General features: G+C 36.4%; 1 protein-coding gene across 1 annotated transcript; it reads right to left on the bottom strand.

Moving 5' to 3' along the window:
* Positions 1-5,157: 5,157 nt before the first annotated feature.
* On the bottom strand, positions 5,158-13,894 carry LOC129265817 (uncharacterized). Its single transcript, XM_054903750.2, has 4 exons — positions 13,386-13,894; positions 9,352-9,501; positions 7,631-8,686; positions 5,158-5,941 (listed from the first exon to the last, which is right to left on the bottom strand). The coding sequence occupies exons 1-4, from the start codon at positions 13,579-13,581 to the stop codon at positions 5,811-5,813; spliced, it is 1,533 nt and encodes a 510-aa protein (XP_054759725.2). The 5' UTR covers positions 13,582-13,894; the 3' UTR covers positions 5,158-5,810.
* Between the last annotated feature and the right edge of the window lie 477 nt (positions 13,895-14,371).

Here is a 14,371-nt window from a genome sequence, read left to right as displayed (position 1 = left end):
ATAACAGGTGCAAGCATAACTCTTGGGCATACATGTAGAGCCTGAAGTGAATTGTATGCCTGTATTGTATGCCTGCACCAGGCAAGGTGCTTATGAATAGAAACATTCTTGGTTTGGTTTATATGAGTCGTGTCGTGAACAGGACCATTGATACATGTATGTATTGAGAGAGTAGACAACATGTACCATGCTAAGTAACCTGGCAGTTGACTCGATCTTCATGCTCTTCAACCTTGTACATGTAGTTGTATGTGAACTCGGTTCTTGTAAAGTCTGAAGACTATATTGGAGTTAAAAGCTGAATAGACTAGACCCATTCTGGAAAAAGAGGCCTATATAAATTTTAAGAAGCATTTTTTGGTAAAAGTTGGGAACTGGACTATTTCACACAATTCATATATGCTGAATCTGATAAGATCGGTTCCCAAGCTAATTTCCCATGTTTTGACCACCTAATTTGCATAAACAAAATGGCTGCCAAATTGACAATTCAGAATATTATTTCGACAATGTTCTTTAATCATATTCGCTTTCACAGACATGAATACTGCAAAATCCTGCATACGCACGTGTACCTTTCGGGAAAACTTGTTATTTTTGTTTGCGGCTAATTAATTATGCAAATTTATGCATATTTTGGATCATTATGCTATAATTTGATAATTTCAGCTCAAATGTTTATATTTTTGGTACAAATAGCATTTAAATCATTATAAATAATTGTACGGCCCTTATAATATGATATCACAGTGAATAATAATGTATTTTATTGTTTTTGAATTTCTTATGTATTTCTTTGTATTTTGTACCTTTTGTTTTGTACATGTTTTGTTATGGGATCTGTCAAATTATTGATTATCAATGGCAGAAAATAATAATCTTCAATGATTTAATTATGTAATCACTTTTTTAAATTTTTTATTCGCATATATCCATGGGCACAAACAGATGCACCCACTCCCACACCCACATCTGCATACAAAGGTAAACTCCTGCACGGAGAGCTTTCCCATTTAAAAGCACACTGGTGGAGATCCAACGAATTTCATGAACCTATCTGTATTCAAGCGAATGTCACTATTAATTGCTAAAATTTTTATTATAAAATGGTATCTTGAATTATGATATCAATCAATTCATTCATATTCACAATTTTAGATGATGAATTATTAAATTTGAATCATAATAGAACTGTAATTCTCAACTCCTAATAGTCAATCAGTTGCATTTAATATCCTTTGGAGTAGTTATGTTCCTGACCAACAGAATCTGATCACTCATACATGTATATATATTTAGTGTTTTTCTTCAGCAAAATGAAGTGAAAACAGTCTGCTGAAAATGAGATGTCCTGTGTTTCTCTCTATTACGCTTGTCAAATTGTCCCAATTTTGAAGAAAAAAAATCAGAACTGAACCCACATATAATTATTCATCTAATTTTTTATTTTGCCTACCAATTTAACCGTTTTCCGTGTTTTAAAAGCTAGACTGTGATGTTCCAAAGTTCCACAACGAATAAGTCACTGGATATCCTTTTAATAACAATTTTTTTAATCATTGGACTTCATTAACGGATTACATGTGCATCTCCATAATATATCTTTTCCAATGCAGTACTGCACCTAACCTATCTACATGATCTAGGATTGCCGCTTCATCCAACTTAGAGGCATCCAGCTTCTCCCGGCTTGATATACACCTTTACCTTCGGCGGCGGGTGTTGAATGATCAATGTCAGTTATCATCGATTTGGTGTTCCATTGGATGGCTTGATTGATAGGGCAGCATCATATTATAAAAGTAATCTCTAATTGTTGAAATCAAACCAATTTAGTACAAGTATTCTGCGGAGGCAGTTCGTATCGAAGTCATCGTGTTTGCGTTCATGAGATATGTCCGATTCTCATGTCACAAATCCATAAACAAAACCTTAATTTTTGTCTTGAGAGAGAATCTGCTGTCTAACCAGATGTTGTTCCAGGTGTTAAAATGCTCGAAGTGCACCTTTTCAATACCGCAGTGAATTGCCTAATGTCTTCTAGGCCATTTATCGAACTTCTAATATTCACACATCTTCATATCTTCATAAGATAGACTATTTCAAATTGATAACGAAGATATATTTCAGAGGATGGTGGGTTCCTGGCATGTTTGGCGTTCCTGCAGGTGATTATTAATCCACTTCTTTTGATCGGTATTAAACCCAACAGCATCCAATAGCTTACCCAGCTCTGATAGGCTGCATGCGAGTCTGAGATATCACCATCAAAGTCTAGGTCGAGAATTTCTTCGATTGTAGAGACAGGATTTCTCTTTCTATGAGAAAAGCAGTTGCCTAAGTTATGTTTGACTTGTCAACCGGTTTTGATACCTGAACATGTCATTCTTCTTGGGAGACTGACAGTCTGTTTTGGAATTGATGATTCTGCACTCCAATGGCAGGTTTCCTCTTACCTTGCCAATAGAGCTGTATGAAGCTGTATTCATCACTGGCATGCAGTTTCCTGTGACTACCCTTTGATATGGAGTTCCTTGGGAGTCTGTCCTTGTCCCTTGTTCTTTAAACTGTACATCACTCCTCCTGGCTCTATAATGTGGCAACATGGTCTTGGTATACACTTCTATGCTGATGACATCCAGCTGTATACCTCACTTTTGATCTAAAAGTTAAAGATACAGAGGTTCGTGCATCTGCTGTTGTTGGTACTGCCATTGAGGATTCGATGTTGGATGAAGGTCAACTTCCTGGAGCTTAACAGTAAAAAGCGAAGTATCTTGTTTTGTCATCTCCATATATGCGTAATTATTATGACTACAACTCCAGTATTAATAGGTGAGGAAGCTACATATCTTAGTATGCAAGGCTAGATCTCTTGGCGTAGTCTTTGATAGAACAATGAGCATGAAGAAACACGCATCACATGTCTGCCAATCTACATATTTACCTCCACAGATGTGCTGAGATCAGACATTGTCTTACATGCGGTGGTGCGGAAAATATCATCCATGACCGGATAACCTCTAGACCGGACTTCTGCAACTGTCTCCATGTTGGTTTACCTTCAACAGGCATTTCTAGCACTTTTTAACCATAGGACACACTGTGAAAATTTGTTCTGCATTGGGCAGGGACTGGGCTGGAAACCTTGTTTTTCCCATGTTTTTACCATGGAGTTAATCTGTGTTTAGCCCCATGTTTTTTTATCATTTCCTCTTCTGTATTCAGTATCGTTCGTCAAAGAATCTTCCAAGGCAAGGACTGGATAGAAGCTGTGGTTTTCAGTTATCACTTTGATGGTTGACTTGGGGAAAATGTATCGTTGCCAAATAAATAAATAAATAAATCAGTAATGACCAAAAAAATTAGTTAGCGATCCAGTAATACAGACCCTTTGCATTTATTACAAATTGTTCTTTGGTTAACTGCCATGGTTGTAGTTCTGATGGAGCTGAATCAAAGATATAATTTTGCTACAAGGATGTACTGCTACTTATATCCGATTAATAAACTGCACTGCGTAAATCATACGTTAAATTGATTATTAGATCTGTTATAAAAAACTAAATAACTTAAATTTCAAGAAATTTAAGTTCAGCATGATTACAGGTTTCCAACTTCTAACTCTTCTTTTCTTACGGGTTCATTGAATTTGGTAATTGTCATGATTATAGGATCAGCATCAATGTTTTTATATTGGGCATGTCTAATATACTTTGCAAGTATATTACTTTCTATATACAGGTGTGGGTGTGTGAGCATGTGTGTGTATTTGTTCCTGAGTACAATTAACAGTTGTGCCAAAAGAAGTTTATCAAATGATTCTATCATTGAAGCTTAAAATTTGTCTGCCATTGATATTATTTTTTAAAGATCTCATATCAAACATATACAAAGCAAATGGCAGAAAATACAAGAACACAAAAGAAATATCAAAGAACAATAAAATACATATAAAATTGACCGAGTATTATATATTCAAGGGCCAAACAATTATCACAATAATGATACAAATGCTATTTGTACCCAAAATAATAAACATTTTAAGTGTAATTATCAAATTATAGCATAATATTGCAAAATATGCATAAATTTGCATAAATAATTAGCTGGAAACAGAAATAACAAATTTTACCGAATGGTACATGTTCAGTATGCAGGATTTTGCAGTATCCATATCGGTGAAAGCGATTCTTATAAAAGAATAGTGTAGAAATAAGATTATAAATTATCAATTTGGCAGCCATTTTTTAAAATGCAAATTAGGTGGTCAAAACATGAAAAATTGGCTTGGGAACCGGTCTTATCAGATTCAGCACATTCAAATTAGGTGAAATAGACCGGTTCCCAACTTTTACCCCAAAATGCTCCTTGAACTCAAGTTCTCCCCATATTGGTCTTGTCTAGAATAAAGTGAATATCAAAATAACTTTCTGATCTCTATACCTGTATCGTTTATTTTTGTACCCCGTCTATTTCATAACCATATAATACAGCATCCGAACCGAATCGATGATGGTAGGCTATATAATAGACAAAATATGAATAAATAGAGTTTGGTGTTGAAGTTTTATATTGTTAAGGTGAACCCAACTAGAGCCTATAGCACGGTATAAACTTGAATACCAGTACAAGGGCTTGTACAGAGGTGAATACTGGCCCCAGCTTACACGGTTCCCTGCCCCGAAGGTTAGTTAGTTCATGACTTGATTGTGAAACCTTTTGTGCAGTGGCGTAGCTACGGGGGGGGGGGGCACGTTCTCGTGTACTGTATCAAAGCAATAGCTTTGATCCAGCTGAAGCATGGCGACTTGTCATTGTTCGAAACCCACCTTCACCCGACAAAGGAAATTATAATTGGTATAGTGTCGAAAATCTGTCTATCAGACGGTCAATCGGATCGGGGTCGCCCTAGCCACTAACCCGTCTCTGTGGTCTAGTGGTTAAGGCACCGGCGTTCAAAGCTAGGGGCCCGGGTTCGATTCCCGGCAGAGACATTTTTTCGGCATCACCAATTTTTCCAAAGGGTAGATAGCTCTGGGGAACCTTGATTTAAGCTACGCCTACCATTGTTCTCTTCATCCATTTCTTTACAATATATATATGTATATATATATATATATATATATATATATATATACACACACACATCTCACCAACAAATTAAATTTTAAAAAAAATTAAAAATAATAGATGCGAGCGCGAAGCGCGAGCTGAAAATTTTGATATTTTGATCTTAAAAAAAAAAAGTTTTTGACGTTTTTAATAAAGAACAAGAAATATATCCAACAAAAGATTATTGCAAATCGAAGTGGGAGTTCTTTTGAGGTATAGAACTGAAAACGGGACATTCTATTCACCTATTAAATCATGAAAAGTATGGGTTTTTGCTACAGAAATGATGCGAGCGCGAAGCGCGAGCTGAAATTTTTTTATATTCTAATCTAAAAACCGGACATTTTGAGCACGATTGTAGATGAAGAACGAGTTGTGTATCTCGATCTCGCTTGCTGATTTCTGTGTAACATTACAATCTTATTTTATTTTTTTTCACATGCGGAATTATTGGGGGGGGCAAAACGATATGTTTGCCCCCCCCCCCCCAATATTTTCATTGGTGGGGCGGTTGCCTGCCCCCCATGATCGACGCCTCTGTCCTCATATGTTATTTCAATGTCACATCATCAGCACAAATGCACAATTGTTTTATGCAGGTGAAATTTCCAGCCGGCTTTCCTCTTCTTTTTTTTAATGACCCTGAAATGTATATCCCAGTATACACATTTGTGAAGTATCTGTGAGGTTCTCGTTTAGTCCGCCGTGCGTTCCTTCAACTTCTCGGCAATTATTGATGGAATCATGAGACAGGATACAAGGATTTCTACCCCTGCGATGAACATATATGAAGCGTTGAAAGAGCCCGTCACATCTGCGACATATCCTGCACAAATCAATCAAGAATTCAATATTAAATTTCAAAAGTTTCCAGTTGTCCGTTTCGTAAAGACTTACAATTTAGCAACTTTGAACCATGAACATGATGGAAGCCTTGTTTTGCTGAGCCCTGTTACTTAGTTACCATACACCTGATAAGTTTTTACACCGCGACGCAGAATGGATTCAAGAACATAGTATAGTTGAGGCCAAAAGTTTACACCCATGGAATTCAGTGAATTTTTTTCGCTTTCCAAACATGTAAAAAATCTTCAGAAATATAAATACTAACATGACAAATTTGGCATCAAATGAAAGAGCGTATTAAGCTCTTACACATGATTGGGATGCCGTTGGGATTAACGTATATTTCAGGTGGAATTTTCTTTGAAGAAAAAAAAAGTAATATTCGTGCCAAATGTATTCTATTGTTTATCATATTTTCATACATCATTTCATAGAAATATATAAATATCAAATCTATGATTTGTATTACATTTTCTATAAAAAGTGTAATCTGAAATGTTTGTGTTGAGAAATTTGGTAACTAGCACAAATATGAAACGTTTTTATATGAAGATATTTTGGGAAAAAAATTACACCTAAATATTTTTCAGCTCCTGATGGCAAAGCAGTGTGATGAAGGGTCATGACATACTCATTAATTTTTTTGTTTGATATAAAATTCATCATGATAGCAAAAATGCTTTATAAGATACAGTAAATTTTATGTTGTTTGGCAAGTGTCAACTTTTCTTTGAATTTCCTGGGTGTATGCAAACTTCTGGCCTCAGGTGTATTATGTATTGAAAAATGCCCACCAAATAACGATGAACGGCTAAGAGGTCTTTGTCGAAAATTGGTGAAACGAAACAGCAGTTACGTCCTAACTTCTGAGCTGACGAAAACTTGCAAATAATGTCATTCGTCCAGAGTCCAGGGCGAAGCTGCTGTTTTGATCCAACAACTTTCCACAAAGAATTCGTGGCTGCTTTTTGTCATGAAGGGCATTTAAAAATGCATTCGCTATGTTCTTGAAATCGTTCTGCGTCGCAGTGCGAAACTCCCCAATGGCACAGTCACTGCAAAGGGGAGTCTTAAGGAAACGGGTCCCTATAAGCTACATCTTTATCGGACGGAATCTAGGAAAGGTTCAGTGCAAGATCTTTTTTTTCTGAGAACACGTTTCACAAAGAGTTGGGATTATTTGAATTTTAGACCAAAATGAAGACAGTCCCAACTTTTCTAATAAGTTAAACCTGTGATGATTCACTAGATATCCATCAATATGCTACTGATGACATAAAAAAAACCTTCGATGGAAGGTTCCGTTAATTGTCTTCATTGCATTGTTGCCGTTTCAAACCTCACTTATTTCTCGGCTGTTCTAAACAAAATCTCAATCGTCAAACTAGTGATGATAATTTTGATGCCGAATATTGTTACGAACATCAATTATTATTATAATTATAATTATAATCACCAAATTATATTATTGATACATCATATATATCGTTAATAACAAGATTATTCGTATAATGATTATCGATAGAAGGTCTGTTATCATTTTCACTATGATCATGACAATTATTACAAGAACAATATGCCCTCTGATGATTTTCGCTGTTGGTGAAGATGATAGATATTATTAAGGCATAATATTGTTTAAAAAATACTGGGACTTAGCGGGTCTTACCACATAACAAGGATCCGAGAAAGAGACCAATTCCACAAACAATTTCATAAGAAGCCAGAATCATCGGGAATTGTGACGTAGGCACCCTGTCCTTACATATGACCAACGACAGAAGGTTTCGTTGGGAAATCGTGAATGCCGAGATGAATGAAGTCACAATCATGAAAGCAAATCTTGGAGCGATGATATTCCACAAAAGTGATAAGATGTTGAGTAAGGTAAAGAAAAGAAACAAGGATTGGCCAGATAAAAGCTTAGATTTCTCGAGGAACCCGCCTAAAATTCGGGCTACGAATATTCCAGCTCCCGCAGAGTAAGGAAGGCATAGTACCTGGGATGTAGGAATATCAAGAGCAATCGCACATGGGATGAGATATGCAAACCAACTAGCGTCTACCATATACAATACAAGCGTGACCAGCATAAGGAGAATCATCCAGCGATCTTGATTGTATATGGAGTCTGTGAAGATTCGATGAAAATTAGAACAATCAATCCGACGTTTTTGCTTATATCCTTTTTCTAACATATTATGCATGTTAGACACGCCAGCGATTCTTCTACCAGTAGCTGATTTTTCAGGTGTTACCTCTTGGATGTCACTAAATTTTGCATTTTCATTTTCTGATCCGATTTCATCATTTGCCGGTTTTATTTCAGCGTAAATACCGCCAACGTGTGATTTATCCCCGTCATTGTGTGTTTTTTCCTGGATACTTGGTCTGGAGATAAGCGCTTCTTTTACGGACCTATCAAATTGGTCTTCAATTTCTTCATCGTCGGTGTAGAAGGGCCCAAAATCGTTCTGTACGACGCCCTCTACGTCGAGATCAACCATCAAGACGAAAGGTATAAGGTGCGCCACGATACCTCCAATAATCATCAAGGACCCTCTCCATCCATAAATCCTCATCAGGTAGTCTGCGATCGGGGGAACTAGAGCCACTCCGATGGCGTAACCTGATTTACCAATTCCGTAGAATACTGCAAAGGCCTCTCCAGACTGATCGCTCAGAATGATTACCAATGAAATTGACAGGATGCTGGAACCAAGACCTGCGCAGAGAGAAGAAGGGTGTTTCGTCATTATTTAGAATTATCATCATTGTTATAATTGTGATGATCATCATCATCTTCATTAGTCAGTGTCATTACTGATATCTAGATTGCTTTTTCTATCAACGATTTGGAGAGGTTCACGCCTATATAACGACTTACCTTTATATATGAAATTTATCAAAAACTTAACAACGTTTATTACTTCTTTGAGCTCTAAGATTTCAAATTACATTGATCTCTGAGCAACGCGTTGTTTTGCCGGGAGGGGGATGCATTTGCTTGTAGCTTGAACTCATAACTTAAATTTTGTTTTATGTCTATTGTCTAGTTTTCATTACTTTATATTTGGTTAACAATGTTCTTTTCTGTTGTTTATGATGTTTATAATACAATTTGATCTATTTTATTATGTTCTGGACCCCTAGGCAGAACAGAGTGGTAATAATTACCACTCTGAATGGGCAATCCAGCCATTCATATATGTATTCATTTTATTTTGTAATTATATCTGATGTATTTTGCTTGTATTTTGCATGTTTTTATGAATGGAAAATAAATACAATACAATACAACATGACATTAACCGATTGCTTACTGGAATTCGGGTTGCCCCTGTATGGAAATTGGAGAATGTAATATAGTCAATAGGTTAATTAACATACCAGAAACTGATAAGCAGACAGCCAATTCTTTACCATTGGTTACCATGGATACCAGAAGGAGTCCTCCTGCTGCAAATATTGCACCTGTCACCAGAAGACATCGCCGGAACACGCCGTGGGTTCTTCGATAGCAGTACGCAAGTACTGGACCTGTAGAAATCGAATATATATATATAGAATATATTGTAAAAAAATGAATGAAGAGAACAATGGTAGAGCTATCCACCCTTTGGAAAAATTGGTGATGCCGAAAAAAATTATCTGCCGGGAATCGAACCCGGGCCCCCAGCTTTGAACGCCGGTGCCTTAACCACTAGACCACAGAGACGGGTTAGTGGCTAGGGCGACCCCGATCCGATTGACCGTCAGATAGACAGATTTTCGACACTATACCAATTATAATTTCCTTTGTCGGGTGAAGGTGGGTTTTGAACAATGACAAGCCGCCATGCCTCAGCTGGATCAAAGCTATTGCTTTGATACAGTACACGTATGGCAGAAAGTATACAAATGTGTGAAGTTATACATGTACAACAGCTTTGGCAACTACAATATTTAAAAAATAAAAAGAGTTGCCAAAGCTGTTGTACATGTATAACTTCACACATTTATATATATAATATGTATATATAATATAGCGAAACAAATGAAAATTAGATAATCTGTGCGTTTTGACACCAAGATCACCAATCTGCGCCTTTTCATCTCAGAGATACTGTTATACAGTATTGTATATAATGTAAAAAGGTCATTGACCTTTGAAAGGCTTTGAACTTGAATTTTATGGGTGAATGTGCATTCTAGGTACTTAATTTTATTTATTTGATCTTGTAAGAATCTGTGCATTTTGACACCATGATCGCCAACCTGCGCCTTTTCATCTCAGAGATACCATTATACAGTATATATGAAAAATGTAATTGACCTTTGACCTTGAAAAAACACTTTCCCCACCCCGTATTCCACCTTACTTTTTTGGTAAATGTTGACACCCATGCCTACTCAAATCAGTTGAAAAACCATTTCCAATAATTTTATTCCAGATTGGCTCTTTTGGGGTCTAATTTAGGGATACTACTAGAAATTTGAAAATTATAATCTTACTTAATCAATCATAGAGGTTGAAATTGCATCACAAAACAAGTGGGATAATGCATTCAATGATAATTGTAATACAAAGAAACTAAAAAAAAAACTGTTGGTAAAACTCCACAAAACCATTCATTTTGAAATAGTAAAATAATTTAATCGATAAAGATTCTTCTACCACGTCAGGCCATCCACAACTGGACTCGCATTTGTTGTTTTCAGACCCCTATTTACATTCTGCTAAATTCTATCTCTAATTTATGCATAGAATTTGTCAAATCGTATGTTTCGGTATCAAAGATTTTAAAAGTTTATATTAAACTATGATGATTTTTGGAATCATAAAAAGCCGTATAATTATCATCATTTTACAAAGAAAACCATTATAATTTAATTTCGTAAACCCGGGGGTCCGCATCTCAACGTCCACATGTGATTGTTTAGTCACGAAATGAATTATTCATAATATAATTTTCTCAGCAACTGAATGCTCCAGTCTTCATGGTCTAAGTATGTATGTTGCATAATTTACCTGTGCTATTATTTTGAAAAGATGTATTTCCCAATTCATCACAATATCTGCAATTTTGTCATAATTTTTCTTTTTGTAAATTACGCTATTTTGTGACTAAGGTTACGTCTCGGCTGCCCTTTTTACCGATAGTATCGATATCAAGGTATTCTAGTTAGGAAACCTTTCGTGAAACCGGTTTAGTAAGATTAGAACTAACTCCGTGGGTGGTGGATAAAGATATGACTAACTTGTCCAGGTGTCTTGTGTCTTGTCCAGAATCCAGTACGAAACTGCCTTTCCGATTCACCCATTTCGACAAGGCTTCTTGGTTGCTCTTTGTCATGAAGATCATTAGACAATCTGTTAATCATGTTTCATTCATTTTTCAATTTTACTTTAATTGAATTATGGAACATCAATTTTATCTAGCAAATACTCAACATTATCTTTAAGCTAAATTGTCACTCATACAAAAGAAAAAAAAATCATATTATTCATAGTCATGCTTTTCTTTCTCACGCGGACCCCCTTTTTCTTGAAAGTAAACTGTTAAAAGTCAAGATCTGTATTCCAGTTGGAGCAACTCGTATAATGATAATAACAATCATTATCTGGTTATTTATAATACATTGTTCATATCTTATTATTACCCAGGTCATCGAATCCCATCAGTCATATCTGCACACAATGTATGCACATCCTCCACGCCCCGGGGAGTATTCCAGCCAGTCGCCATCGAGGCACATACAGTGCTGGACAAGCTACAATGACTTACACATCCTACTGGTTACCCATTTAGCACCTCGGTGGGGAGTGGCAAAGTAGGGAATTACTTCTTGCCACAAGAAGCTAGGACGCTGTAGGGCCTATACAAGCCAAGAGCATCAGTTTTAACATGAACTTGTCTGGTAACAAGCTGATTTTATTTTCAGGATAGGTCCAGGAACATGTCTAGAACAACATACTAAAAGTCCTCATAAATCCTCCTCCTTGAGCATTTTCCACAATCCGAGATGGCGTCCAAAAATGTGAAATTGTTTTAAGAGTCATGTAGTTCAGACAAGTTACAAGGACAGTCAGTGGTCAAGAATGTCCAAAAATTTAAGATGGCTTCAAAATATGGAGTATGAATTAATCAATGGCCGCTGATACTTAACAACCGACTGTTCATTTAATACACGCCTAGGAAATGTGATTTTGGTGTCTAAATCATAGTTCAAAACGTGAAATATTAGATTGGGACAAGTTAAAAGGACAGTCAGTGGTCCAGTATATAAAGAAAAACATGATGGCTTCCAAAAATGGAGTCTAAATTGACTGCTGCTACTGAAAAAATGAAATAATTCATTTACAAAAACACCTGGAAGATATAGGGTGGTGCAACGAAAGATGACCACCCTTGACCACCTAAGAATCTAGTCTAAAGCCTGAGATAGAGGCATCCTCGACGATATTTATTTCTGGAAGACAAATTGGCAGCCTCCTTGTAAAAAAGTATGAACGAATTTGGTTTTAACAAATTATGATTTAACAGTGGATTTTTTTGTGTGTGATTTTGGTGTACAGGAGCACTTCCTGCATGACATTTAAATGCCCAGGTTTAAATTTCCCAGGTATTTTTTGACTATTTGGACAAGAACTTCTGGTCAGGAAATAGTCCCGAATAGACACAATTGAAAACCTGTGGTCAATCAGGGACTCAAAAGTCTATTGCAAATCTTTGGCAACAAATAAGAAAATTTTTGTCCAAAACATAAAAGATTCCTGGCTGGGACTATGTTAAAGCCCGGTGGCATGAAATTCTTCCTTATCTCCTCGAAAGATGGAGGGGTCGTTGTTTAAAGGCCATTGAGAAATGTGGCAGTAACAGTTCATCAGTAGATCTAGGTAAGTTCATTTTAACTGAAAATATAAGTTTTGTTATTTCTAAACTAAAATGTATATTTTATTGATATTTTTTAGTATTATTTGCTCTTAAAGTAGAAAATACACCCACCTGGTCATCTTTCGTTGCACCACCCTATATGATGGTGTCTACACTATGTTTTCAAGGGCCGAGTAATATTTTTCGACTCATAATTATGATAAGCAGTTGTCCATTTTGCCTAAAAATCCAAGATGGCTTCCAAAAATGGAGTCTAAAAAGCCATTGGTACTTATAAATAGACATATTTCATTCAATTATGCCTGACAGAAATAATGTTGGTGTCTAAGCCATGGTTTAAAGAGTCAAGTAGTACGTTCGGACAAGAGTAGGTACGGGTTAATTTTTTTAGTTTATCCCTTGATATGTCTTAATATTAATACAAGTGCAAATCCTTGTTTTTTTTATATAAGGTTGAAAAATGTTGTGAAAGTTGCTGATTTTTCTATCATGGAATCACCCTTTACTTTTTTTTTTCATTTTACACCAAACTCGTATTTCGTTTACCTGGAACGAATGAAAATGCTTCGAATAATCCAATAGCAAGACCAATATCAGTTGACGATAGTCCTAATGCCCGCTTCAAGTCCGGTAGATAAACCCCAATGCATTTCACAGTTCCTAAGAAATGACACGTCTGAAGAAACAAAGCCAAGACCGTTTTAAGGGCGCTTGAATTCCTGAAAATCATACAGGTTTCCATCTCATTTCTGACAAGTTTCAAGGTGCGATTTTGTTCTTACAGCGTAGTTTTTTATTCCCCAATAAAATCTTTCTGCGAGGTTCTCGTATCCGGATTTCTTCAGGATCGCTAGTCTAAATAATCTTGCAAAAACTTAAAAGGAGTCTGACTCCGAGATACTTTGTTGCTTCACGGCGGAAACTTTGCTAGTGATCATTCCGATCATCCGCATAGGCAAAACCAGATTAATGATCATTCTCTATGCAGTAATCCGACTTCAGATCACCACAACATGTGCGATTCTATGTCATGCATACAATATTTTCATGCTTATAAAACCTATAGTTAGAAATTACCATATAATACAGCATCCGAACCGAATCGGTGATGGTAGGCTATATAATAGACAAAATATGAATAAATAGAATTTGGTGTTGAAGTTTTATATTGTTAAGGTGAACCCAACTGGAAAGGGCCTATAGCACAGTATAAACTTGAATACCAGTACAGGGGTCTGTACAGAGGTGAATACTGGCCCCAGCTTACACGGTTCCCTGCCCGGAAGGTTAGTTAGTTCATGACTTGATTGTAAAACCTTTTGCCCCCCCCCCCCCAAGGCCCTGAGATTTGGTGTCCCCCCTCAAAAAAAGGGAGAAAGAACAAAAGAAAATGAAGGGGAAAGACAGAATGAAAAAAAGAAGAGGAAAATAAGAGGAGGAAGACGATTGAATAAAATAATGTTGGGGGAGACTTGCAAAAAAAAAATCATTCATGTTACTAAATAAAATTTTCGCTCGCGCTTCGCGCTCGA

This window comes from Lytechinus pictus, chromosome 7, assembly GCF_037042905.1.
Source record: "Lytechinus pictus isolate F3 Inbred chromosome 7, Lp3.0, whole genome shotgun sequence".
Classification (NCBI taxonomy): domain Eukaryota; kingdom Metazoa; phylum Echinodermata; class Echinoidea; order Temnopleuroida; family Toxopneustidae; genus Lytechinus; species Lytechinus pictus.
Note: the sequence above shows the minus strand (reverse complement) of the source record. Positions and strands in the feature narration are given on the sequence as shown.